The sequence below is a fragment of the Abramis brama genome, assembly GCF_963993115.1.
Source record: "Abramis brama genome assembly, chromosome: 9".
NCBI classification, from domain to species: Eukaryota; Metazoa; Chordata; class Actinopteri; order Cypriniformes; family Leuciscidae; genus Abramis; species Abramis brama.
The window spans coordinates 4,431,912-4,459,766 of record NC_139971.1 but is presented as its reverse complement, the minus strand read 5'-3'; the positions used below and the strand labels follow the sequence as shown (position 1 = coordinate 4,459,766).

Below are 27,855 nucleotides of genomic sequence, written 5' to 3'. Positions count from 1 at the left end.
TATAATGTCAGTCTCTAAATTCATAAAGGTCCATTAAGGGAACTGTGAATATAACAGTCATCATCTTGGAAGTAAAAACATCAACTTAACTAAGTTTAGAAAACAGCATTGTGAAATCCTCAGTCCTGGCCTGCATCTCATCAATCAGTTCAATAACCGATCGTTGCAATCATATTCCGTTTGTGCCGTTCCCTTCCACTAATTAATGACCTTTCAGAGGTAAAACAAAGTATCCGCCAACAACAAATGAGTCATTCCATGAAACACATTCCTTTTCCACTTTGCAATGTTATTTTTGAAGTAGCCTACATTTCTGTAGGAATGCTTAGAAGTGCTAATATTTTTGCAATGTTTTAAACTGACTTACTTTAGTTACTCCCCTAACCTGCATTACTCCTAAAATACTTAAAGGGGTGGTTGATTATGATTTCACTTTTCTAACTTTAGTTAGTGTGTAATGTTGCTGTTTGAGCATAAACAACATCTGCAAAGTTACAACGCTCAACGTTCAAAGCAAATGGAGATATTTGCTTTTAAAGAAATTGCTTTTTAAGGACTACAACAAACGGCTGGTAGAGACTACACGACATTCCTCCCGGGTTAGTGACATCACCAACCCTAAAATTTACATAAACCCCGCCCCCGGAACACGATTTATAGTTGATATATGAGTCTCTCCATCATTGTCTGACTCTGGGTTGAACATAAAAGGCTAAAAGTTTTTGAGATTTTCAGTGCATGTGTGTGTGAGTGCAAACTCTTGAATCTCCGCCCTCTGTGCCGGGAGCAGCAGCTCATTTGCATTTAAAGGGACACACACAAAACGGTGCGTTTTTGCTCACCCTCAAAAAGTGACAATTTTAACATGCTATACAAATATCTGTGGGGTATTTTCAGCTAAAACTTCACATACACACATCAGAGACTTATTTTACATCTTGTGAAAAATGGCATAATACACTCTCATCACATGAGATAATAAAATAATAAATTCCGAATTCATTTTGAATGGTTTGGACATGGAATGACTCAAATGCTTCCTTTCAACAGATCATGACTGAATTGGCTGTCGATCGGAGCAACCCTGTGGACCAGCAGATAGAAACAATGTGGTCAAGGATGAGCAAAAGTGAGGTGGAGGAGATTTTGGCTAGAACGATGGAAATGAAGTGAGACCCTAGAGCAAACAAAACAGCAATGGAGTGGCCTGCTAGCAGAGCTAATAGACTGTTTCAAATGGCAAGGAACAGCAGGTGTCTAAATAGAGCGACGTGGAACATTTCCCCTCACATTCAGTCTCCAGCCTTTCCCAGAACAAAGAGAAAAAGATACAAGCAAAAAAAGAGTCTAAAGGCCGCGCTCCGCATGGAGAAACATGCGTCTGCAGTGGAGAAGATATTTATCTATCTATAATCAATTCAATTCAATTACAGCTGCCTGTCAAACCAATGGAAACAAAGCAGGAGTCTCATGCTAATGAATTCCTGGTGGGAGACAGAAGATGCTTTCCTGCCTAACGATGAAACATCCCTTCCTGCTGTAATAGAATATCTTGCTTTGAGGCATTCTGTGCATTGGCTATGAAAACATTAAGCAATCAAAACATAAGCAACCTCTTTAGACTGTCATATTCTGATTTCACGGCTCTTGGATAGCAATTATCAGTGGATTTGGATGGATATACAAAAAACTTGTGGCAACAATGCAACAAAAAAAGAGGAACAACTCATTTGGAAGACATTGCATCATTGCATCAGACACCACTGCAGGTGCATGCAATCTTATCAGAAAATAAATACAAAAGCACAGTGGGAAGCAGCAGATGAAACAAAGAGAAATGTAAATTAGTACAGGGCATCAGTGCAAAAACACATTATGCCTACGAATGCGAAACAACTGCTGCATGAAATCAGATCAAAGTAGAAAATAAAAGCTTAATAAAAGAATACACAATTCTAAAAGATAACCACACACCCTGAAAATGCCACCATCCATCAGTATTTTAAAAGAAACATCATTTTGTCATCAAATTAAATCAATTTGTCATTAGGAACAAAGAACTTGGTGCAATGCATATTGACATGTCATTTTTAAATGTACAAAAGACACAGACACAGAAGAGGGGAAGATTTTCAATATTTTTTTTTTTACTTAAATACTGGTTTATCTAAGTCAGCATGAAATCAGAATTGACCATATTAACTTTGTGATGTTGATTCACAAAAAAAATGTCTTTGTAATCTTTGATCAAGATTTGAAAATGTAATTCCCCTTCCTTCTTTGATGACGTCAGTTTGACAGCTTGGAAATAAAATAGAATGCCAACTTTTCTAGATCCAATTCCCAGTGGGAAAAAAACAAGCCACGCCCTCTATTTTCCACTCACAAAATACGTCACAAAACTGAAGTCAGTCGCAACTTCCGGTTCACTGTGATTATGAGTAACTACATGTTGTTTTTTTTGTCATATTTGGAGCTTGACATTGACATTTATTTACATTGTATGGAAAAGAGCGGCCAGGACACTCTGCAAAGTTTTATTTGAGCACGCCGGTGGACAGAGGGTCCAAAAGATACAAGAAGGTTAATTTAAAGACTGAAAATCATCACTCAATCATTGAGAAATTGTGGTAAAACTATCATGTTCGTGATAGTATGTGATCTGGTGACTGGTGACAACACCCAAGAACATTTGCCATCACAGCTCTAGTCTCTAGCTTCATTTACCAGACAAACCCATTTCTCTAACTCCAACAAAACCGCCTCGGCGGATCAACAAAGCTGAATCTCTCAGAATAGAGCAGGTTATCTCCTGGGTATTCTTTACTGAGCAAACACTTACTTTAATATCTATGATCCTCATGTACACTCTTCAAAATTTGATAAGACATGCTTTTTTTTTTCTTCTTCCAGAGCAATCGGGTTATTTTTTTTATTTTTGTTGTCTCTCTGAATAGACAGATCACTGCTCCTCACTGAAAATGGAAATATACCTGCTTCCCTCCCTCCCAAAAAAAGTCTAGATCAAAAGCTGCTTGAGCTCAGAATAGACAAGCAAGCCAGCCTCATCCATGCTGCATGGTTTCACTGAGGTACTGTTTCCTTTCTCGAGAGGAAGTAAGCAAAGCCTCTGGCTCAGGCGGAGGGTGTTCAGTCAGTGTACATCCATGATGAAATCAACATGATGCAAAAGCTGAGACACTGTTCTTATTTGCTCTTTCTGGATGTTTTAAGAAAGAGAATACATGCGGACACAACGGGGAATTCACTAAGGAATAACTGTACACACTGATAGCATTGTTTCTTTACATAAACTGGACACGATACTCGACTGCGAGTGTGATACTGAGTAACTTGCATTTTACTTTGCCTGTTTAGTTTCACCCAAGAAAATAGATCCAAATGAAGCTGAAGCCAAAGCCAAATCAGCACATCTACATAAAGCATTCCTGGATGAATCATTGTTTGTGAACGAATCGGTTGATTCACTCAAAGCCAGTATGTGTGTTCCGTTCGACCGCAAGTGCGCTGCGACATGGACCGCACAGGGTGTTTCGCCATCCTAAAGTTACCATGAAATTAAAACTGACAGTTCTTATTGAATACTGCAGTATTTATTGTAAATGATTTATCCGTGCAGTAAATTCATCTTTAACCACAATAACTTCCCCTCCCTCTTTCAGCAACATCTCTTCTCTGATGATGTGTTCACAGGAGTGAGGGCGGGACAACCTGTCACTCACATGAGATCCACCAATGGCAAACCACAACCATCCAATGATTCCCCATGGACATAATTAAGTCCTGCCCTACATTTATTCTTGTTCGAGAATCCGTTTAACTTTGATATACATCATAATAGGGAAGGAAAAACTGTTGCGACTTTAGTTTCATGACGATTTTAATTGAGATTCCAATCTGAAGGGAGCGTTCAATTCGAAGGACACTGCAAATGACATAGGGAATAGGGAAACAACATCACTTCACATGAAGTGGAGAGGGAAATTTACCAGTCATTTCACAGCACTCCAACTTGAGTAGTTTGAGTAAAAGAAAGGGCAATGAAAAGGAGATGAGGCTCCAGTATTGTTATTATTATTATGATGATGATTATTATTATCATTATTGACTCCTATAGACATGATGTAGCCCCGCCCCTTTTCAGCTCTGTGCTCGTCGTTCTGTCTTCCGGTTTGTATTTCCACAGCATTACGGTAAGATCTTATGGATTTATGAATGAACCGTTTGTTTTAAAATACTAACTGACATTTGTTATGACATCCACTTCAAACATTACAATGAACATTACATTACAAACATTACAAATCCACTTCACCATAGAAATATACAGAGTTACCACAAAAACGTAAGGTCAAAGACATAATTCTAAAGATGTCTGCAAGCTTGTTTCTTTGGCACATAAGGTCTATAGGTGTAGTTTGTATGAGACTGTTCGTGAGTATAAAGTGCACAGGACACAAAACTTAATCCAACTATCGTGATTATGGTTAAATAAGATAAAAGACACAGATAATATAACCAGATAATATAAAACTTATTGTCATGTTAAACACCGCAACAGACTTTTGTCACTGTTTAGCGTTTTCAAATATGTGACCCTGGACCACAAAACCAGTCACATGTCGCACGGGTATATTTGTGGCAATAGCAAACAATACATTGTATGGGTGAAATTATCGATTTGTTCTTTTATGGAAAAAATCATTAGGATATTAAGTAAAGATCATGCTCCATGAAGATATTTTGTAAATTTCCTACCATAATATATATATACATATGTATATATATATATATATATATATATATATATATATATATATAATGACCCTTGTGACTGGTTTTGTGGTCCAGGGTCACATATGATCATTTATATTTACATGAATACTCATGGGTATATTATATAGTAAACATGTAGTATTGCATATGTAGCCTATATTACACGCCTTCTCTCCTCAATATTCATTGTTTGGTTCATTGGCAATTCTTCTGGCTATATTGTTTATCATTGCGCTGATCTCAGCTCCTCATTGAGGACCCTCATCAAACTGTTTACACTCACTACAAACAGAGTACTTCCAGGAATCAGGAAAAAAGTAACTGCCCTTGCACCATTGACTTTCATAGTTATTTACTGCATCAAATAATGCACACAATCCTCTATTCTTTCTCTTGCAAATAAGCATGGAGGTGGCGATTAGCACAATCCTGTTGGGCCGTGCAATTCTAGAAGCCAAAACCTGTGTATCAGGGCGGGGGGCGGGGGCCGCTCGTGACCAATGACTTATGTAAGTGAGCCGAGCTTTGCTACAAAACGAAGCAGCTGGATTGAATTATTGTCAAACCAGACCATTCATGAACATCTGTCAAAGGTTAGCCGTAAAGGAAAATAGGCAGTTCCTGTTGAGCGGCTCCAAAGTAATCTGGGAGTAATTTAGCCAAGGGAGTCAAAAGAGTCTGAGATTTATAGGCTATAGAGAACGACTCAAACGTGGCCTGGTGTTTACTGTGGGTTCCTTTGATTTTTTTTTTCAGTCAAGGAGTGTGTTATAGTTGTTCATTGTTGCAAACATTAAAGTTTTCTTCATAATTAATAGCTTTTATTTTTATATTTAATACAAATACAGCTAAGATTTTCTTATAGTCTATAGACATGAGACAGCAGCTGAGGGAAGGGTGGTGTGAAATGCCAGGAATGATGAAACAAATATCTCCTTGCATGAATATGACTTAAAAAAAATAAGTACTCCCACAATATAAGTACTTTATACTCCCACAATTGGTTGGACAAACAGATATAGTTCTGTCCCAAACAATTATATATGCATATATATACACACTAATGTTTGAAAGTTTGGGGTCACTCAGATTCCTTTTCTTGAAAGAAATTAACTTTTATTCAGCAAGGATGCATTAAATTGACCAAAAGTGACAGTCAAGACATTTTATAATGTTACAAAAAGATGTATATTTCAAATCGAGTTCCTTCTGTTAACTTTATATTCATCAAAGGATCCTGAAAAAAATATATCACAGTTTCCCACATTGATAATAATATTGAATGTTTCGAGAGCAGCAAATCAGCATATTAGAATGTGACACTGAAGACTGGAGTAATGATGCAGAAAATTCAGCTTTGCATCACAGGAATACATTACATTTTAAAATATTGTAAATTAGAAAACAGTTGTTTCAAATTGTAATAATATTTCACAATATTACTGTTTTTACTGTTTTTGATCAAACAAATGCAAACATTAAAAAATCTTACCGACCCCAAACTTTTATATATTTTATACTGTATATAAGTTACATTTTTAACATATTTTAACTTAAATGACACACACAACCATTAAAAAATCATCTATCACATAGATAAAGCACCTCCCACAGGCTGAGTCACGGCATATTTACAAAAAGAAACAGCACCACATGTTCCTCAAGGCCAAACGAGTAGAATAACACATCTGGAGAACTCTTCAAGCTGTTTATCTGCTCTGTGAGGAGCGGCTGCGTGACAGCACAGGGAGAATATTGAATTTCAGTACAGAGTTGAGACAATGTCACCTCAGATGTGCTGCAGCAAGAAACAAGCACACTGTCTTTCAGGAGAAGGTTGTTATAACAGCACTGCACCAGCTAACTAGAAGCTCAAAGACGAGTCCTTAATGTAGAGACCTGTCATATTATCCCATGGCAAAAAAGAATATCCAATGGCCAAGACAAGGAGGAAAAACATAGGTTAGACCTGGAGCACTGTGTTTTTGTGAGGCCCTAAATGTAGATAGTCTTGATTTGGATGTTATCCTGATGGAAAACGTCAGGAATGTTTATGTCACTGCAGAGCCAGACACCCAAACCACTTCGGGAAAATTGCAATGCTATTTATGTTGCCTAACCAAACATCTGAGCTTCAGTAAACAAGGCAAAAAAAAAAAAAAAAAAAAAAATCCAAATCTCCAGATGAAAATTTCAGCCACTCGGACCCACTCAAATCATTCTGCAATCTGCACATACTAAATTAAAGCCTGCAAAAGATTTCTCATAAATATTTATTGCAAAAAAACAACAACAATCCTCTTAAAATATATTATACATCATAAGAGCGTTCAGTTTCACCATGTTTAGAAGAAAAATGTATTAAAATGGCAAAAAAAAAAACATTAAAATGCTAAAGATCCCATCACTACGCAGCATTTTATCGTAAAAGTTTGTAAGTGTTTCGCATGCTTATTCATTCTGTGCACATTTCCTGTGATTCAGGGGCGTGCGCATCGAGCTGTCATTTTAAAACCTCTGGGTCTGCAGTGTCCTGTCATTTTCAGATATGAGAGATCTTCTTACTGCCTGTGGTTATCAGCCAAATATAGCACAGGATGAGAAAACGAGTTACTTTATTCAACACTTTTTCGTGTTAGCGTAACTAATGGCAACCTGATTTTCACAACAGTAGGCTGATGACTGCATTCATTCACTGCATTATGAAAAAAGTCAAATTTCTAGTGGTCAGGCCACGTTCACACAGCAACAGAATCCAGTTGTCAGTCCTGTATTTGAGTCCTAAAAGGGGACCTATTATGCAAAATTTGCACATACATGTGTGTTGGCAGTGTGTACACAACCACCCTATACTGGTAAAAATCCACCCCCTCCTCTTTTTTTAATTCCCATAGATCATAAGCAGCGTCTCAAAACAAGCCATTTGCATTTCTACCTTTTGTGACCTCACATTACTCAGGCCCCGCCCACGACTGCTTAAAGGAGTAATGTTAGACCCCGCCCACAGTGAGTTGTACACAGTCCGTCATGTTTATCTCCTCGCCAGAGCATTTAACAGCAGCATTCAAGTAAGAACTGTATTCTTATTATTAAAGCTACTAAAGATATTCAGTCAAGAGCAGTGAGTGATTTTCTGTTTTTCTTTTGTTGTTTGATTCATATTAACAGCATAAACAGCAGTAGGAACTCTAATATGCGATTTCTTTACTTGCTGCTTATGTTCACAGACACAACCTACTGTGTTTATATGAACTTTGTTTGACATATCCTTGTGTGCATTTCACAGCACAATAACACGTGAAAGACAGCTGCGCGTGCTTCAGATGTGTGTGCTCAGAAAATCTTATATCAGAAGTTTAGACTGATATGGCTTTGAAACACATGCAGATAATACACTTTCATGATGAAGAAGAACTGCCATGTCACGTGAGCATGACAGCGATAGAGATGATAATCAAAATCAAACAGATGTTTTAGTTTTTGGCAGAGTATCTGAGGCAGGAGCTGTAAAGGCTCCGCCCTCTTCTGGAAAGCAGGGCGGGGAGCAGCAGCTCATTTGCATTTAAAGACACATCCATGAAAACAGCATGTTTTACCTTCCACTCAAAAATGGGCATTTACAACATGGTATAATAAATGATCTGTGGGGTATTTTGAGCTAAATCTTCACAGACACATCCTGGGGACAACTGAGACTTATATTACATCTTGTAAAAAGAGGCATAGTTGTCATCATGTATTTGAGTCCTTAATAAGGTTACGTTCACACACAGTTCAGTTATTTACGGGAATGACAACCGCATTCTATAACCGAACCCACACCATTAAATTTTCAGGACTCACAACTGCATTCTCAGATAACCTGCGCTGTGTGAACGGAACCGGACAGGACAACTAGTTGTCTGTCACGTCACAAACTGCAAGAGAGACGCTCTGCACTGCACAAACGTATGTCTACCGTGTGTTGTGTGTTTTCGTGCGTGTTTTTGCTTACGCTAACTTACAGCGACGGAGATATTGCATCTGAACGTTTTATATCCAGTCACTGTTCCACACCAGAGCTGCTCCCGTCAGTTTTCCACCCTGATATAAAAGCTGCTGATGAAGATTTATGGGATGAACTCGTGGCTCGATTTGGACTTGTCATATCAAAAATGATAAAACTTTTAAGTTTTATGGACGTCGCCATCTTTGATATGGTCACTGTCAATATGGTTACTGGTAAGAGAATACGGGCTTAACTCCTATGTTCATTCAGACAGTATTTGGGACTTTTCGAGACTCGCACCTGTGAGTAAATGCGGTTGTCAATCCCCAAAACTGACAGTGTGAACGTCATGGAGTCTCTATGTTGGATTAGCGTTAATCACGTGTGTAACGATCACCAGCTGGAGTGCCCTTGAGAGCCACCAGAGGGCACTCCACATAGGACTCTCCTATTCACTCACAAACTACAGTTCCCATAACTCACTGCCTGGACTCATCATCACTTATCACTGATCACATTCACCTGTACCTCTTTCACTGATTGCATTCACCTGTCTCATCCTGTTAGTCTGTCTATTTATACCACGTTCATTCATTCACTCACCGCGAAGTCTTGTTGTACTGTTAGTCTGCATTTCCGAGCATTTTCCCTGGTTTCATGTTTCTTGGTTTTCTGGATATCTTGCCTTGTTCCCTGGATTACTCTCTTGCCTCTGGTCCCTGCCTGTTTTGTTTGTTTGTTTATTTGTTTGTTTGGACTGCTTACCTGTGTTTCGACCATTGCCTGTTTTTGGATTACGATTCTGGATAACCCTTAAAATTAAGCTGCATTTGGATCTCTCCCTTCGTGTCTCCGAGCAGTTCGTAACAGAAGACTTCGCCACACCCAGATCCAGCAGCTATGACCTCCAGGAATGCAGCAGTACAGATCTCGCCTGATCTTCCCAGCATGAGCCGGGAGTTCGCTGGACAGATCGCAGCCTTGGCCCTGGATAGCCTCGATCTGTTCCAGTATACCTGGGGGTTTGTTCCTCTCGCTGCCTCTTGTTCTCTGGGGGACGAGGCAATTAAGTTGTGTTACCGGCTGGGGGCTAAGGAGGTCGACCCGAGGGAGCTCCCCGATCTCTCCGGTCTGGATTGGAGAGAGGCACTCTCCAGATGTCTGGAGAGCTTCCTTCCGTGGCACGCCATGTCACCGTCTGCCCTTCACGCCAGTCCAGCCGAGCCTGCACTTCACGCCAGATCTGCCGAAGCCAAGGCAGTAAGCGTCATGCCCGCCGCGCCTGAGACAGCAGGCGACATGCCTGCCAGGCTAGAGCCCTCTTCACCGCTGGTCCCGTCCAGCACAGAGCCTTCTTCACCGCTGGTCCCGTCCAGCACAGAGCCTTCTTCACCGCTGGTCCCGTCCAGCACAGAGCCCTCTTTTCCGCTGGTCCCGTCCAGCACAGAGCCCTCTTCACCGCTGGTCCCGTCCAGCACAGAGCCCTCTTCACCGCTGGTCCCGTCCAGCACAGAGCCCTCTTCATCGCTGCCCAGCACAGAGCCCTCTTCATCGCTGTCCAGCACAAAGTCCTCTTCGCCGCTGGTCCTGCCCAGCTCAAAGTCCTCTTCGCCGCTGGTCCTGCCCAGCTCAAAGCCCTCTTCGCCGCTGGTCCTGCCCAGCTCAAAGCCCTCTTCGCCGCTGGTCCTGCCCAGCTTAAAGCCCTCTTCGCCGCTGGTCCTGCCCAGCTCAAAGTCCTCTTCGCCGCTGGTCCCAACCAGCTCAAAGCCCTCGCCGCCGCTGGTCCCGTCAAGCTCAGAGTGCGCTTCTGCTGATCCAGAGACTGTTCACGTCGCTTCTGCTGATCCAGAGACTGTTCACGTCGCTTCTGCCGATCCAGAGAGTGAGCTTCACGTCACTTCTGCTGATCCAGAGACTGTTCACGTCACTTCTGCCGATCCAGAGACTGAGCTTCACGTCACTTCTGCCGATCCAGAGATTGAGCTTCACGTCACTTCTGCCGATCCAGAGACTGAGCTTCACGTCACTTCTGCCGATCCAGAGACTGAGCTTCACGTCACTTCTGCCGATCCAGAGACTGAGCTTCACGTCACTTCTGCCGATCCAGAGACTGAGCTTCACGTCACTTCTGCCGATCCAGAGACTGAGCTTCACGTCACGTCCGCCCGTCAAGTGTCTCGTCCCGCCGAGACTGAATCTGTTCCTGAGCCTGAATCTGATCTTGATACTGAGCCTGAATCTGTTCCTCTTCTTCTTCCCACGCCTGTGTCTTCGGACAAGATGGCCGACTCCACGCCTGTGTCTTTGGACAAGATGGCCGACTCCACGCCTGTGTCTCAGGACAAAATGGTCTCCGCCGAACCAGTGTGTCCGGACAAGATGGTCTCCGCCGAACCAGTGTCTCCAGACAAGATGGTCGCCGCCGCCGAGCAAGTGTCTCGGGACAAGATGGTCTCCGCCGAGCCAGTGTCCTCAGCAGAGTTACCCTCTACAGAGATGGCTGCCGACATGCCTTTCCCTGAGCCGGTGTCTGTTCCAGTTCCTGAGCTGGAGCCAGTGTCTGTGTCTGTGTCTGTTCCAGTTCCTGTGTCTGTGTCTGTTCCAGTTCCTGAGCCAGTGTCTGTGTCTGTTCCTGAGTCGGTGGTGCCAGTTCCAGTGCCAGCTCCGGTGGTACCAGTTCCGGTGGTGCCAGTTCCAGTTCCTCCACCGTGGCCGCCCGAGGGGTCTTCACCGCCGTGGCCGCCCGAGGGGTCTTCACCGCCGTGGCCGCCCGAGGGGTCTTCACCGCCGTGGCCACCCGAGGGGTCTTCACTGCCGTGGCCGCCCGAGGGGCCTTCACCGCCGTGGCCGCCCGAGGGGTCTTCTCCGCCCAGGCCGCCTGAATGGTCATCTCCGCCCTGGCCGCCTGAAGGTTCGTCTCCTCCTTGGCCGCCTGAATGGTCGTCTCCGCCCTGGCCGCCTGAAGGTTCGTCTCCTCCCTGGCCGCCTGAAGGGTTGTCTCCCCCCTGGTCGCCTGCACAGCCTGCTCCACCCTGGTCATCTGCACAGCCTGATCCGCCCTGGCCTCCCATCCTGCTGCAGTATCCAGGTCCTCTGCCGCTCCACGGGCCTGGCCCTCCATCCCACCCCCGGGTCCGCCTCCGCTCCACCTCCCTCCTGGACAGTTTAGGAGCGTCTGGAATCCGCTCCTTAAAGGGGGGGCTATGTAACGATCACCAGCTGGAGTGCCCTTGAGAGCCACCAGAGGGCACTCCACATAGGACTCTCCTATTCACTCACAAACTACAGTTCCCATAACTCACTGCCTGGACTCATCATCACTTATCACTGATCACATTCACCTGTACCTCTTTCACTGATTGCATTCACCTGTCTCATCCTGTTAGTCTGTCTATTTATACCACGTTCATTCATTCACTCACCGCGAAGTCTTGTTGTACTGTTAGTCTGCATTTCCGAGCATTTTCCCTGGTTTCATGTTTCTTGGTTTTCTGGATATCTTGCCTTGTTCCCTGGATTACTCTCTTGCCTCTGGTCCCTGCCTGTTTTGTTTGTTTGTTTATTTGTTTGTTTGGACTGCTTACCTGTGTTTCGACCATTGCCTGTTTTTGGATTACGATTCTGGATAACCCTTAAAATTAAGCTGCATTTGGATCTCTCCCTTCGTGTCTCCGAGCAGTTCGTAACAACGTGACATGGAGAAAGTTCTTTATTATGGTTCCATTACATTCCTGACAAGTAAATTACAATCTGTTATTACTTCCTATTTAACGTTTTCCACCCAAGGCAGTCGGGGTAGGAGGGGTTAGACTATTATCATCCATGTGGTTAGCCATGATTTCTGGTTGGTTTGTCCTTTTTTAGCTCATTTCCAGAGAGTAGCAGCAGCACATTTTTGCAAAAAGACTTTTAAATAAATATTACTTTCCTCCAGGGTGCTACACTTAAGTAATGTAAGATCTTCGAAAGCATCAAATCAAATGAAATGGAAATTACCCCATTATGCAACATTGATTCACTCTATCATTGAGGATATTCAGCAATGAGATGAGCTCTACACACGAAACATACCAGTTATAAAGCTTTTTTTTTTCATTAATGGAGTTATACAATCTTGAAGAAATGTACTTATAATGACACTACAAGGCTATTTCATTAAACTAATTTAATACAGAAGCCAATGGGATTTACTACAAGCACAGTGTCAGTTCTCAATCCATTCCTCTCTCACAACACAGACCAAGTAGATAATCATTAACCAAACAACACATTAAAATTATCTAATAATATGCCGGAAAATAATTAAGGTTCAGTCAATGCTTAAAGAAAAAAAAAGAGAAAAATCATAGGACAAACAATAGCTAATAAGCATGACCTTTAAAATGCAGTAACCTGATTGATAAATCAATATTTCAAGAGTGCTCAAAGTGAAATTGGATTCTATCCCTTTATATTGCATTTAAATAGATAATTATGCTTAGAAATTATTAGTTTGAATTTGTATATCTGTATATTTTAGATACAACCATCTTACTTAATTTGAAGCAAATGCAAATATACAAACATGAAGGATTTTATTATTTACATTAAAAAAATATTTCCCATGATCTGATGCATGTGTCAGGGCGAATGTAAAACACTCTCTGTCTTCTCTTGCCATCTTTCCATTACCATATAATGGGATTACACCAAGTAGCAGCATCCCATAGGTGTGTGGGTTACAGTTTCAGCGCTATAAGCAATGCATTGGTAACACTTTACATTACAGTTTAGTTTAGATTTTAAACATTTCAAATGTAAATAAAGGCTAACTAATTACTATAGCAATAATTTCATATTAAGTATGCAATTATTTGCAAATTAAGTCAGGGACACTTATGTAAAGTGTTACCAGGCATTTTATATTCTATAAAACGTTACGCTGTAACATCATATTTTGCTGTATAGTTTAAAGTTTATAGTAAAAAAGCAATAAACATACTGGGTAAAATTTAAACCAACGCTAGCTTTCAAGTATAAAATGAAAGTAGAGGTTGAACTATTTTTTAACATTTGTTAATTGTTGACCAAAACAAAAGTTTGGTATTTTTGTATGTTAGTCAACCATTTTTTTTTTTTTTTTTTTTTAACGAACTCTTTATGGTAGCCTGTGTAAGAACTGAATTTCAAAACAAACTAATTTCTGAGAAATATTCGCAGGACCCAAACACTTTACTGAAACCTTTGAGAAAAAATGAAAGCATGAATTATGCTGATATGAAATAACAGTGTGAGGAGATGTTTTCGGCAAGCTGAAGCTTCTGTCGCGGGTGTAGCAGCGTTGACCTTCTCAACACGCCACGGAGAATGCGCGAGGAATTTTAATACAGCTTATCATACATTTAGGGAGCACAATAGCCGTCACTAGACTCAACACACACCGCTTTCATCCTCCATCATATATATATGCGCAGAGGACACGAAAGATGGGACAAAGTTTGGCGCAGTGATTATAATAAACGATGGGTCACGCACACTAAACTCCCGTTACAAACGTGCGTGCGTGCCGCCCGAGAATCGGACAATGAACCGCGCGCGAGACGGTGGAGGACTCCCAATGTGACCCATGGATGCATGCATGCTTTCACACATCCTCCAGCACACGCAGACACGCGAGACCCTCATGCCCACCGGACAGCAGCGGCTCGCGCCACCGGCTCATCACTGGACGTTTAACATGAGGATCTATTTTTGCCATCAGATGTCACAACAAATTAAGAGATCTGGATTGGGCGGCGTGTCCTGTCTTTGTTCCGCTCTGCAAAGAACGTTAAATTTAGTGCCGTAGCACAAATGTAATTACTAACAAATGCTAACATTTGTTTTGTATTTGGATGATGCATAGCATGCATTATTTAATGTTTCCATAAATGCACATTGTAGCCTACTGTATCTCCCATAATGTAATTGGGGTCTCAGACACAAACACAGTGATGGAATAATGTTTTAAAATAAAAATAAAAATAAAGATCCTCAAGTTCGTCATAAAATCCTCTTTTTGAAAACAAAACAAAAACAAAAACATTTTTGTATGCCCTTTCTGGGTTCTAACCTGGTTCAGACCTTGAGATTTCATTACTAGGTTTTTGGATCAGCATTTTGGTTTCTGGGTTCATAAAAGCACCAGAACATGATGGATTTCTAAAGAACTAGTGAATAAAAAGTTCTCCATGGAACTTTTGGTTTTGGAACCCTTATTTTCAAGAGTTGTCTGTCTGAAGGGTGTAACTCATCACAACCCAAAAACCAAAAGCATCTGGATTTGATTTACTCCACTGGGTGGGGGTCTTGTTATGAACAGCACTTCTGACTATTCTGTAAAGCTTATAGGTTAAATTTGTTATATTTATGCCTTCGTATTTAAGATTTCATCCACTGCTCAAACTTATTTGACATGGATGAAGGTGAAGAATATGTTACTAACGATAGGATCGGACAAATTAAAACACAAGGTTAGATTTCAAAAAATTAAACCGCATGCCAAACTCTAAAGGAATAAATAACTCAGTTTACTTACAAAGGAACAAGGAGCGGTATGTTGCAGACATCACGAATCCCGTATGAACTGGAAGTCCTTTATAATAATGATAATTGAAAAAATGAACAATGCGCCCCGCTTCCTTCACTGTTCTTCACGCCGTCTCAAGTGTTCAATCACAAAAGCTGTAGTAAAGCAGAAGTACTTGAGGAGAGAAATGAATCAGCTGTCTATTAGGAGACGAGCACAAGGACAGCATAGCTGGACATGCTGAAAGACGAATCCATCATCAAGGACTGGAACATCATCTCCACGTTTCCATCGGTTTCACCATCAAATCATCTAAGTTCCCGTTCGCACTGAGGGAGGACACGCGTCTCAGGTTGCCGTTACGCGGTGTCCCCTCTCTCTCTCTCTCTCTCTCTCTCTCTGTCCGTCCCTCCCTCTCTCTCTCTCTCTCTCTCTCTTTCTTTCTCTCTGAGTCTGTGGCCGATGCAGAAGAATGCACAGCGCGTGGATGCTGAAGGATGGAGACCTCTACAGTCTGAAGTACACTAGTCTCGCACTGTCTGGATGGAGAGGGGCAGAGCACATGTGCTCTGATGGAAGCGGATGCAAAAAGCCAGTGTAAGAACAGTATGTTAACAATAGTGTTACTGCATACACGACACGTCATTCTTAATATTTCATGTGCGTGAGCATTTTTTGTTGTTGTTGCTTCACAATATAGGCCCTATAGTACAGTTATATGCTATAAAAGGATCTTGCAAAATCAAGATGTTTTATCATATAGTGCATTTAGCATACGTATCCTATGTAATGGAAGTGTAATAATAATAATATGAATTAATAAAATAATAATAAATAAATAATTATTAATAATAATAATAATATTTGGAAAATTACTGTTAAATGGCTGTGTGTATTTGTATAATACAATTAGAATAAATATTATACTGTTACTAGTACTCAAATTTCTTTATACCATATTGTACATTTTTTACAAATGTCAAATATCGTGTGCAAGAACAACAAAAATATTAACTTTAGCAGGTTACATGGAATATATTATAATAGATTTGAATATATTGTATCAATATAATAAAATAAATATGGTTACACTATTTATTGTGTCCTTGTTACAGTGTAATTATACATTTAAGTGAGTAATATTAATTAACTACATATAGGGGTTTAGGGTTAGTTGCTTGTAATATGCATAATTTACTGCTAGTACTATAGAATGTAACAGGACACTGTAACATGAAGTGTTACCTAAAATGTTTTAGGTTGTTTTTCCTAAAAATACTTTTTTTTTTTTTTTAAATCCCAATCAATGGTGTGAATAAGTGCATAAATGCATGTCTACTAAATGATTACTTAATACTTAATTACTTAATTGCTATTCCATCTTCAGCCTCCTCCTAATTATGAAATATAGTTGATAATTGCGTTGCCAATGGAGATTTTCCACGAAGATGCTACATATAGAATTCACTCCAATCATGTTATGAATCCTCATGAATAATTTGGTCATAATTAGCAATATCAGCTTATCAGCTTAAATAGTATAGTATAAAATTTTATATTACTTTATTTTTAAAAGCACAGAGTATCTGTCAGCGTTGGTTCCAGCATATAAGTTGCAGCAGCTTTAACTTTAATTTCAGGAACAAACTCAAATCTTTACAAAGCACTCAGGAATAACAGGAACATAAACAGAATAACCAACACAGTAATAACATAGAACTGACAATAAAATGAAAGACGCACAGGGTTTAAATACACAGCAAAACGAGGAACTAATGAGACTAATTAACGAGACACATCTGAACTGAAACTCAAATCAAATCAAATCGGTAACCATGGAAACAAACAGGCAAAGGACAGAAATAATTAGCAAACTAGAAAGCTAACAAAGAAACACAGACATTCACAGTATTGCATTAGCATGATTTAAATCATATTTATCGGACCGTTATCAGTTTGTAGCAGTAAAGGAAGAGATGTCATACCAATCACAAGTTGAGTATGGAGTACTGCAAGGCTCAGTACTAGGACCGTTGCTTTTCACCGTTGCTGTACATGCTACTCTTGGGAGATATAATTAGGAAGCATGGCGCTAGTTTTCACTGTTATGCTGATTTTACTCTGCTCTATAATTCTTCTAATTATAGTTCTTCTAATTCTTCTTAATAAAATTAACAGAATGCATAGCTGATATAAAAAATTGGATGATTAGTAATTTACTACTTAATTCTGATAAAACAGAGTTAGATGGACTAAGACTTGATGGATGTTCTGCCAAGTTTTCGTCATCAGTTAGGAACCTGGATGTGCTCTTTGATACCAATCTTTCATTTGAAAGCCACGTTTCTAGCATCTGTAAAACCGCATTCTTCCATCTTAAAAATATATCTAAATTACGACATATGCTCTCAATGTCAAATGCGGAACAGTTAGTTCATGGGTTCATGACCTTAAGGCTAGATTATTGTAATGCTCTACTGGGTGGTTGCTCTACTGGGTGATTGCCCTGCACGCTTAATAAACAAACTCCAGCTGGTCCAAAATGCAGCCGCTAGCGTTCTTACTAGAACCAGGAAGTATGACTATATTATCCCTGTTCTGTCAACACTGCATTGGCTCCCTATTAAACATTGTATACATTTTAAAATCTTGCTGATTACTTATAAAGCACTAAATGGTTTAGCTCCCCAGTGCTTGAGTGAGCTCTTAACACATTATAGTCCGTTATGTCTATTGCAATCTCAAATATGGTAATAATAATACCTAGAATATCAAAATCAACTGCATGCAGTAGATCCTTTTCCTATTAAGCACCTAAACTTTTGAACAGTCTTCCTAGCACTGTTCGAGGAGCAGACACACTCTGTCAGTTTAAAACTAGACTTAACACACATCTTTTTAACCTGGCATACACATAGAACATTATACATTTCTATTATTCAAATCCATTAAATGATTGTTAGGCTGCATAAACTAGGTCAGCCGAAACCGGGAACACTTCCTATAACACCCGTAATGTACTCATTACATCATAAGAAGAATGGCATCTACGCTAATATTAGTCTCTCTGTTTATCCCAACTGCAGTCAGCCGTATCAGGCCGTATCCAGATCAGATGGTGGAACTGCGCCTAGACACGACCACAACGCATTTCGGAAGTGTCAGCAGAGATTGTGTCAACTAGACTCTCCACTGTGAAGGCCTCATCGACACGACGGCCAGTGGCACTGATCCTCAACAAACCTCAACAACAAAGTCTCCATACCGGTGTAATGACGTCTTCAACCAACTGGATAAATATTCTGAATATTCTGATCCAATCTGTCTTCTGACCTGTAATGCTGCCTGAATCATAATCATACACTGTTCGTTCGTAGGCCAGAGAAGAACTGGCCCCCCGACTGAGCCTGGTTTCTCCCAAGGTTTTTTTCTCCATTTTGTCACCTGATGGAGTTTTGGTTCTTTGCCACTTTGTCACTGTAGTTTTTGGCTTGCTAAGTTGGGGACACTTAATATTCAACAATATTATTGATCTGCCTGCATTAACACCATTGTATGAGAACTGAACTGACCTGGATGATGACATCACTGTTTTCGCCAGAGCGGCTGTATAGATAAATTAACTAAATTAATTAATTAACTTTTTTACTACAGAAATGAACCATCACTGAACTTACTTAAGCTGGACTATGATGCTATTTTCTTCTAGATCTGCTGTACAGCTGAAACTAACTTTATTGCATTATTTTCCAGTCATCACTGTAAAGCTGCTTTGAAACAATCTGCATTTTAAAAAGCGCTATATAAATAAAGGTGACTTGACTTGACAGAACACGAAAACAGATCAGAAACAAACTCAAAAAGTGACAATGAGTCCTCGCGCCGTATTACATCCACAGGGGTGGGAGGGTGGGCATCCTGGAGGCTGACGAGGCCGTGGCTTAGTAGAACAGGAAGCCTCCAGGGCGGAGCCGGCAGTTCAGGGGCCCTGGGCGGTGCAGGTAGCTCAGGGGACCATGAAGGATTTGTCTCCATGGACTTGACACTAGGCTCACCCCCCCCCCCCCCCTCCCCTCCCCCCCTCCCCCCCTCCCCCCCTAAGGTAACTAAGGTATTTAAAAATGATGACATAAGTTTAGTCATGTGACGCATATTGAACCCATACCGGTATTGTGCCTGTTATGTGCTTTTCACCCCTAGGCTCAATACAGATGGTGAATTTCTCTCACTGGAATTGACTGGTGAATTTCTCTCACTGGAACGGACTCAGGAATTTTCCTTACTGGAAAGGTGGCTGTGGCTGGCATGCTGGTTTTCTCCTCACTCTCCATGATGGTAAAGGGGGAGCCATTGTGGACAAGCACCCACTCCACATAGTCCTGGAAGCTCCCCCGAGGCCCGTCTCCGGGCAAAAACATTTGATTACAGTTTATGTACCTGAATACCTGGAAATCTTAAAACACTGTTTATCTCAATCGTATCTTTGTTCAGTTAAATCTACTTGTTGCGATTGCTAGTTTTTATTTGTCCTTTTTTAATTACTGAGTGTTTACTTGTCTTTAATAATGCTCAAAATGTATATTAGTTAGGCTAGTTGTTTTTCTATGGTATTTTTAAACCACAGGCAAAAGTTCCTTGTGTAAGTGTTCTTAGCCTGTTGATTTTTGTTCATGATGGTCAGCTACGATTAAATGTTTTGCAATAAGATTAAATGTGAATGATATTTCTAATCATTCACATAGAATCATTCGCAATCATTTTTCTAATTTCTAATCATTCACATAGAATCATTCGATCTAATTTTTTTTTTTTACCTTAATGGAATCGAAATTAGGAATCAATAAGAATTGGAATCGATAAGCAGAATCGAAATCGGAATCGTTAAAATTAAAATGATACCCAAGCCTATTTATAACTGAATGTGACGAGACAAGAAACGTTTGCATCCCACACTACCATATTCCCTTCACGGCAGTTTGGGCTGGTGATTTATTTATTCTGTTTCTATGAGAATTGAGATGGAAGGTTTGAGCAAGAACAGGCTGAAACAGGCAAACAAGCTGAATAGAGAGAAGAATACAGCAGTGTGCATGTCTCAAGACTCATAAAGAAGCACTGACCTCTCAAATCAACTTACCAGCACTGCAAGAGGCCTGAACTTCCTCATCTGGCCCGGACGTCTACATACACATAAAAGCACGAGTGAATACATATATAGAGTTTGTATACACCCACATAAACATATACTAGGTTAATTTTGACCTTGCCTTCAGTTCTTCTCAGGATTGTCTTTCATCTGGCCATTATCAGTAGAATAACTGCTAGAAGGATCGAAGGATCATCACATATCACAAGTATCTATTTCGGCATCTACATCTGCATCCTTATTTAACATGAATTGAACACCGGAGGCTATTTTTAAGCTCTTGTCACAGGGGATTTTTTATTTTTTTGGAAAAGATTTATTATGGTCTGCAAAGGAAATTGTTTTCCATCTTCTTAATCACATAGGAAAGAAAGAAAGTTTTGTAGGAAGAAAGCAGTCTGTGATGTATTCTGTGAAGTTCCCTTTCATTTTGTTTAAGCTGTAAGGAATAAGAATCTCATTTCTGTTCTCTCATTTCCCTACAGGACTACAGACATACAGTGAATTTGTTCTAACAGTGACAGACCCAAGGACACTCTCTCATTAGCAAATCAAACATTTTGTTCAGTGGTTACTTTCAACACAACTCTTTTGAACTATTTGTTAACATTTAGTACTATTATTTCATTTCCTATGGAGTCCTGTGCCTTTAAGGCTTCCCTTGCAGTGTTTAGGAGTAACTATCTTGTCCACACTACGTTTCCGTTTAAAAAATGCATCTTTTCTCTCCGTTTTGGCCGTCTGAGATGGCGTTTTAAGTTTTGTGAAAATGCTCTCCAAAGTGGATAAATTTGAAAACGCAGTTTTCGCGTTGTAGTGTGGATTGAGAAAACGCCTCGGTTACGACTGTAACCTCGGTTCCCTGAAGAGGGAACGAGCGTTGCGTCGAGTTTGACGCTATGGGAACGCTTTGCGTGATGACGTCTTGAAGCACATGTAAAATCAGTCCAATGGTGTGGCGGAACGTCAGAGGCGGGTGACGTCACGTACCAGGAAGCTATAAAAGCCGGCCCGAAACAGAAAACGAAAGCTTCGTAAAGTCTGAAGTCGTGTTGACAGGCATGAAGGAGATATGGCAAGGTGACGCAACGCTCGTTCCCTCTTCAGGGAACCGAGGTTACAGTCGTAACCGAGGCGTTCCCTTTCAAGGGAACTCGCGTTGCGTCGAGTTTGACGCTATGGGAACGTCTATACCAACGCCTCCATAGCTACAAATGTCTGTCCTGTGTGAAATCTGGTGAGCAGCACTAGGAAGACAAAACATGAGACCCTGGAGCAGAGTCTAGATCCAGAGAGTAGAACCTGACGAAAGTGTGCGGTGAGGAACAGCCTGCCGCATCACAAACGTCCTGTAACGAAACTCCTGATATAAGGGCCTTAGAGGCCGCCATACTCCTCGTAGAGTGCGACCGGACAGCCAAAGGAGAAGGCTGTCCAGCCGCCTCATAAGCAAGTGAGATAGTCTCAACCACCCACTGCTCATCCTTTGCTTAGACACTGGACCTCCCTTGTTAGGGGAGCAAATGTCACTTTTACGCCACAGGGCAGCTCTGTGGACATACGCGTCTAACGCCCGAACAGGGCAAAGCAAATTATTAGCCTCCTGGTCCGATTTCGAAAGGGAGGAGGACCTCCAAGTGCCACGAGGGAAACGAGATACCAAAGGGGTCTTTCCCCACAGACATTCCACCCAAAGGACTGTGGTAAGCACCTACGGCCGCCACATAAACCTTTAAAGTGGACGGGGTCAGACCTGCAGTGAACCGGTCCTGCAGGAACTCCAGAACTGTACCAATTGGGCAGTTGACTGGATCCAACCGACGGTCACTACACAAAGAGGTGAATACTCTCCAGTTCAGCATAAAGTTTCCTCGTGGAGGGAGCTCTGGACTGTAGAATGGTCTCAACAACCTCAGTTGAGAGACCTGACTCTATGAGCTGGGCCCCCTCAGAGGCCAAGCCCACAGGTTCCACAGTTCTGGGCGGGGGTGAAATATCGAGCCCTCCGCCTGGGACAGAAGGTCCCTCCTGACGGGTAGCTCCAGAGGAGGCCCGTCGAGGAGCGACACAAGATCGGGAAACCATACTCTGCCCGGCCAGTGCGGGGCTATAAGAAGCAGGCAAACCCGGTCCCTGCGAACTCTCTCCAGAACTCCCGGGAGCAGAGCAACTGGGGGAAAAGCGTACAGACGTAGCCTCGGCCACGTCTGCACCATAGCATCCAGTCCAAAGGAGCTGGATGCGTGAGGGAGAACCAAAGTGGACAGTGAGACGTCTCTCGAGACGCAAACAGACCCACTTATAATTTCCATATCAGCTCCACCACCTCGGGGGTGGAGCCACCATTCCCCGGGCCTCGGCCCCTGTCTCGACAGAGTGTCTGCTCCTATATTCTGGACCCCGGGGATGTAGGCTGCCTTGAGTGACAGCAACTTCCCCTGGGACCACAAGAGGATATGGCGTGTCAGCGCAAACCCCCTTGATATAGGCGACTACCGACGTGTTGTCCGTATGTACTACACATGGTGTCCCCTGAGACCTGTGATAAAGCTCCTCAGAGCCCGGAAGACAGCTAACATCTCTAGGCTATAGAATGCCAGGAACGATGATGGTCTTCCCACAGACCTTGAGATGAGCGACCCTCAGGATCGCTCCCCAACCCGTGAGGGAAGCATCCGTCGTTAGCAGTTTGCGACGACAAGGAGCTCCCAGCACTGGGCCCTGGGACAGGAACCAAGGTTTCTTCCACATAACCAAGGCACGTAGGCATCACCGCGTGACCTTGATTGTGCGAAATGGGTTGCCCCTCGGGGAAAACCCTCTGGTCCTGAGCCACCACTGCAGGGGCCTCATGTGCAGCAGTCCAAAAGGCATCCCGTTGGAAGCTGCTGCCATGAGACCCAACAGTCTCTGGAACTGTTTGACAGTGAGTAGCTGGCCTAGCTTTACACTTCTCACAGCTGCCAGGATCGAAGCGTGGCGATGACAGGCGCGCCTGCATCGACACTGAATCCCAAACCACGCCTAAAAAAGTGGTCCTCTAAAATAGAGAAGCACACTCTTCTTGGCGTTCAGCCGTAACCCCAACTCTTTCATATGGGCGAGAACAACATCTCGATGTTGAACCGCCATCTAATGCGACTGAGCTAAAATCAACCAATCGTCGATGTAGTTCGTGATGCGAATACCCAGGAGGCGCAGAGGCGCCAGAGCTGCATCCACGCATTTGGTGAAAGTGCGGGGTGATAAAGCCAGGCCGAATGGAAGAACTCGATATTGGTATGCTTTGCCCCCGAAAGCAAACCTCAGGAACTTCCAATGACACGGACGGATGGAAATATGCGTCCTTGAGGTCTATCGTGACAAACCAGTCCTCGGACTAATCTGTGGCACGATTGTCTCAATGTTAACATTTTGAACTTGAGCTGCATGACAACTCGAAGACCTAAAATGGGACGCAATCCCCCGTCCTACTTTGGAACTATGAAGTACCGGCTGTAAAACCCGGTTTCCCTGTTGGAGGGAGGTACATATTCTATGGCCCCTTTCTCTAACAGAGTGTTTACTTCCTGTTCCATAACCAGAACCTGCTCGGGGCCCACCATTGTGGGCAGGACCCCCATAAACCGCGGTGGGCGTTACTAGAATTGTATCTAATACCCTTTTTCCACGGTCTGCAGGACCCAACGAGAAACATTTGACAGTAGCTTCCACGCTGTCAAAGATTCTACTAGAGGTACCAGTCTCTCGAGACTGGTTTCTGGATTTTGTTGCTGTTGAGTAGTCGGTTCGTCGCCCTGTAACGGCGCACCGGCAGGGAACGACCAAACAGACTGCTCTAGCACCCTCCTCAGAGGGGGCGGGCATCCCGAGGCCACTACGTTTCCGGGTGGACCTTGAGATATGTGCTCGCCGGAGACCGCTGCGCCCTGTAACGCCGGAGGCGGCAGGGTTGGCAGAACGGTCCCCTGAGGGCACCGAAGAGAGACGGCACCGTATTTTTCTCCTGCTGTTGAGCAGTCGGTTCGTCGCCCTGTAACGGCGCACCGGCAGGGAACGACCAAACAGACTGCTCTAGCACCCTCCTCAGAGGGGGCGGGCATCCCGAGGCCACTACGTTTCCGGGTGGACCTTGAGATATGTGCTCGCCGGAGACCGCTGCGCCCTGTAACGCCGGAGGCGGCAGGGTTGGCAGAACGGTCCCCTGAGGGCACCGAAGAGAGACGGGCACCGTGAAAAGAGGTGTTAACCGCTCTGCTTCGGGGGGACTACCCTCATTTGTCCTGAGCCCTCAGACATCAGGACTTTTTCCCAGCAGCCTTCTTGGCGGTAATAACGGTCCGCAGATCCGTTTTACCCCTCGAGGACTGCTGGGTTTGAGCGCGCCCTCCGTGTCCCCGAGATTTTTGTGGGGGAGCACGGGAGGACACGCTCTGTTTCTGAGTGGCACGGTGCTCAGCGCTCTTTCTAGAGGAGTGAGGCTGCTCCCGCTCAGCAGCCTCATAGAAAGAACGGCGGGGGAGAAGTTTCTGGAGAGCAGCAGCTTGCTTAGCGGCTTCTTGTGATTTTGCTACCGCAACACTAACTGCATCACCAAACAGACCAACAGTGGAGACCGGAGCATCTAAGAGAACATGCTTTTCTTTATCCTTGATATCACTTAGATTGAGCCACAGATGCCTCTCAGTGGCCACCAGGGCTGCCATAGACCGCCCGATAGATTTAGCGGTCTCCTTGGTGGCCCTGAGAGACAAATCTGTGGCTCTGCGAAGTTCGGCCACAGTGTCAGGTCCAATTCCCCCGCCCTCCTCCAAATCCCCCAATAATTCAGCCTGATAGGCTTGTAAAATGGACATCGTATGCAGACACGCTGCAGCTTGACCAGCGGCTGCATACGATTTATGAACCAGGGAAGATGTTACTTTAACTGGCTTAGAGGGAAGTGTAGGAGCTTTCAGAGAAGATGCCGTTGCTGGAGAGAGATAGCCCGCAAGCGTCTCTTCCACCTTCGGCATCTCCCCATAACCATACTCTTTATATTTAGATATTGAGGAGTAGTGAGATGTTTGTGGTGTATAAACTCTGTGAGACACTGGTTTCGCCCACGATCTCGACACCTCGGTGTGGAGATCGGGGAAAAACGGCAGGCTCCTGCGCTGGGGCTGCGCACGAGATGGCAGGAAGCGTTCGTCGAGCTTACTTTTCGAACGAACGTCCTGCCTATCTTCTGGCCACTCAATAGACAGTCTGTCAACAGCTCTAGTAATGACATCGAGCAGTTCCTCAAACGCATGAGACTGAGGTGGCGAATCCTCAGACTCAGCTTCAATACTCACAACATCCAACTCCTCAGAGCTGGATAGTTGCAGTACTGGTGCCTCTATCGGGGGGGAAGAAACCGCCGCGCGTGCTTCCACACCCTGATGAGAGGCACTGGATCTGTCAGTAAGAGGCTGAGATAAGGCAGAGCCCGTCTCAACATCCACTGACAGATCCATTTGCGAACCCCAGGTCTGAGATCGCCGCCGAGCCTCAGCCGCGGCGGGACCCGAGCCCTGGGGAACGTGGTCGGGATTGAACCGAGCCAAGCGGGATCGGAGCGTCCGCAATGGAAGCGCACAGCAATGCACACAGTCACCACCCTCGAGTGCTGACTGGGCATGCTCCTCTCCCAAACAAACAACACAAAGAGTGTGTGTGTCACCTCCCGTTAAATAACGCGGGCAGGGATGGACACACACTCTAAACTGCTGCTCGCTCGCCATACTGAATATATATATATATGATATAGACAGACAACACCAAATATACAGACAGATTTCACACAGAGCGCAACTGAAGACTCAGAAAGCTTTCGTTTTCTGTTTCGGGCCGGCTTTTATAGCTTCCTGGTACGTGACGTCACCCGCCTCTGACGTTCCGCCACACCATTGGACTGATTTTACATGTGCTTCAAGACGTCATCACGCAAAGCGTTCCCATAGCGTCAAACTCGACGCAACGCGAGTTCCCTTGAAAGGGAACTAAGGTATTTAAAAACGATGACATAAGTTTAGTCATGTGACTCATATTGAACCCATACCGGTATTGTGCCTGTTATGTGCTTTTCACTTTCACACAGTTGCTAAAATATGTTACTTTGCACACTCTTCATATCACAGTCCTAGAAATATGACAGTTATACACTCGCATAGTCCTGGCAAAACATGAGAGCAGTCGCGTTTAGTCCACATACAATGTTGAGTGAGTGCTACCTGGACGCATCAGTGAATGGTGAGATATTTTGCGAAAATCAGTTTTCAAATCTAGTAGATGTAGTCTAGAAGACGCTGCCCTGCTTAAAGGCATAGTTCACCTAATAAACAGAAATTCAAAAAATAATTTATTCCCCCTGACATCATTCCAAACCTGTGTGCATTTTTTTTTTTCCTGTGGAACACCAATGTTTAATACGTCTTTATTAATATATTTAATAAAGTATTTAATTACATAGAAAACATTTTTTTGCAATGGTACATGAAAGTAGTCAAGTCAAGTCATCCTCATTTATATAGCGCTTTTAACAATGTAGATTGTTTCAAAGCAGCTTTACAGAGACAAACGTATAATTTAGGGTAACAGAGATTGTTTTGGCTTTATAGCGGTTCTTTAATAAAGTTATTTTCCAGCTAAAGTTAGTTTTGATTGATTCGCTTCCGTCGCAACGGTCATTTGTTATTAAATTAGGGGCCGCTAAGATGACACCATTCTCTCTACATAGACTTTAAATGCGAACCTGTGAGAAACGCTGATGGCGTTCACATGCGCATTAAGAATTGGTTCTATAGTTATAGTTAGTCTATAGAAAGTAGCTGCTGATATTTTATAGCTTTCACAGTTACAAACTAAATATGCCATCATATGCAAACATACTCATAAGTAGCATTAGGAAGTAAAAAAATAAATAAAGGTACACTAAGCAACTTTTGTTGTTCAAAATGAACAAAACGTAAATAATGTCAATACATCATCAATCCTTCTTCCAAAACATGTTTTTGTCTTACCCTGATTTACTATGGTAAGCCTGTTATAGGTGTTATAGCGGGATATTTTTCACTGGAAAATGCGCACATATGTCACTCATCCATGCGTGTTTTGTCATAACCGTAAATACATAAAAGTTGCTCCATCAACTTTGTCAAGGTTAAATGGTCCCGAAAAAATAGTCACACCTGTACTGTTCGCGGTCAAAAATGAGCCAACGCTATTTCACGACCAATTCGTACAAATTCGTACGAGTGATAAAAAGGTGGCTAATTCGTACGAATTTGTACGATTTGTCTAAACTCACGTGATGGGTAGGTTTAGGGGCGGGGTCAGGGGTCGGTCATTTGTATG

At 42.8% G+C, this 27,855-nt stretch overlaps 1 protein-coding gene across 2 annotated transcripts in view; it reads right to left on the bottom strand.

Moving 5' to 3' along the window:
• The window catches only part of clmpb (CXADR like membrane protein b), an 85,273-nt gene extending 69,347 nt beyond the window's left edge, over positions 1-15,926 (bottom strand). Inside the window, exon 1 of one of the 2 annotated variants that reach the window (XM_084123501.1) lies at positions 15,342-15,926. In XM_084123501.1, the coding sequence (XP_083979627.1) occupies positions 15,342-15,372 (31 nt within the window). In that variant the 5' untranslated portion in view covers positions 15,373-15,926. The remainder of the gene's footprint in view (positions 1-15,341) is intronic. The other variant, XM_084123499.1, reaches the window with a different exon arrangement.
• Between the last annotated feature and the right edge of the window lie 11,929 nt (positions 15,927-27,855).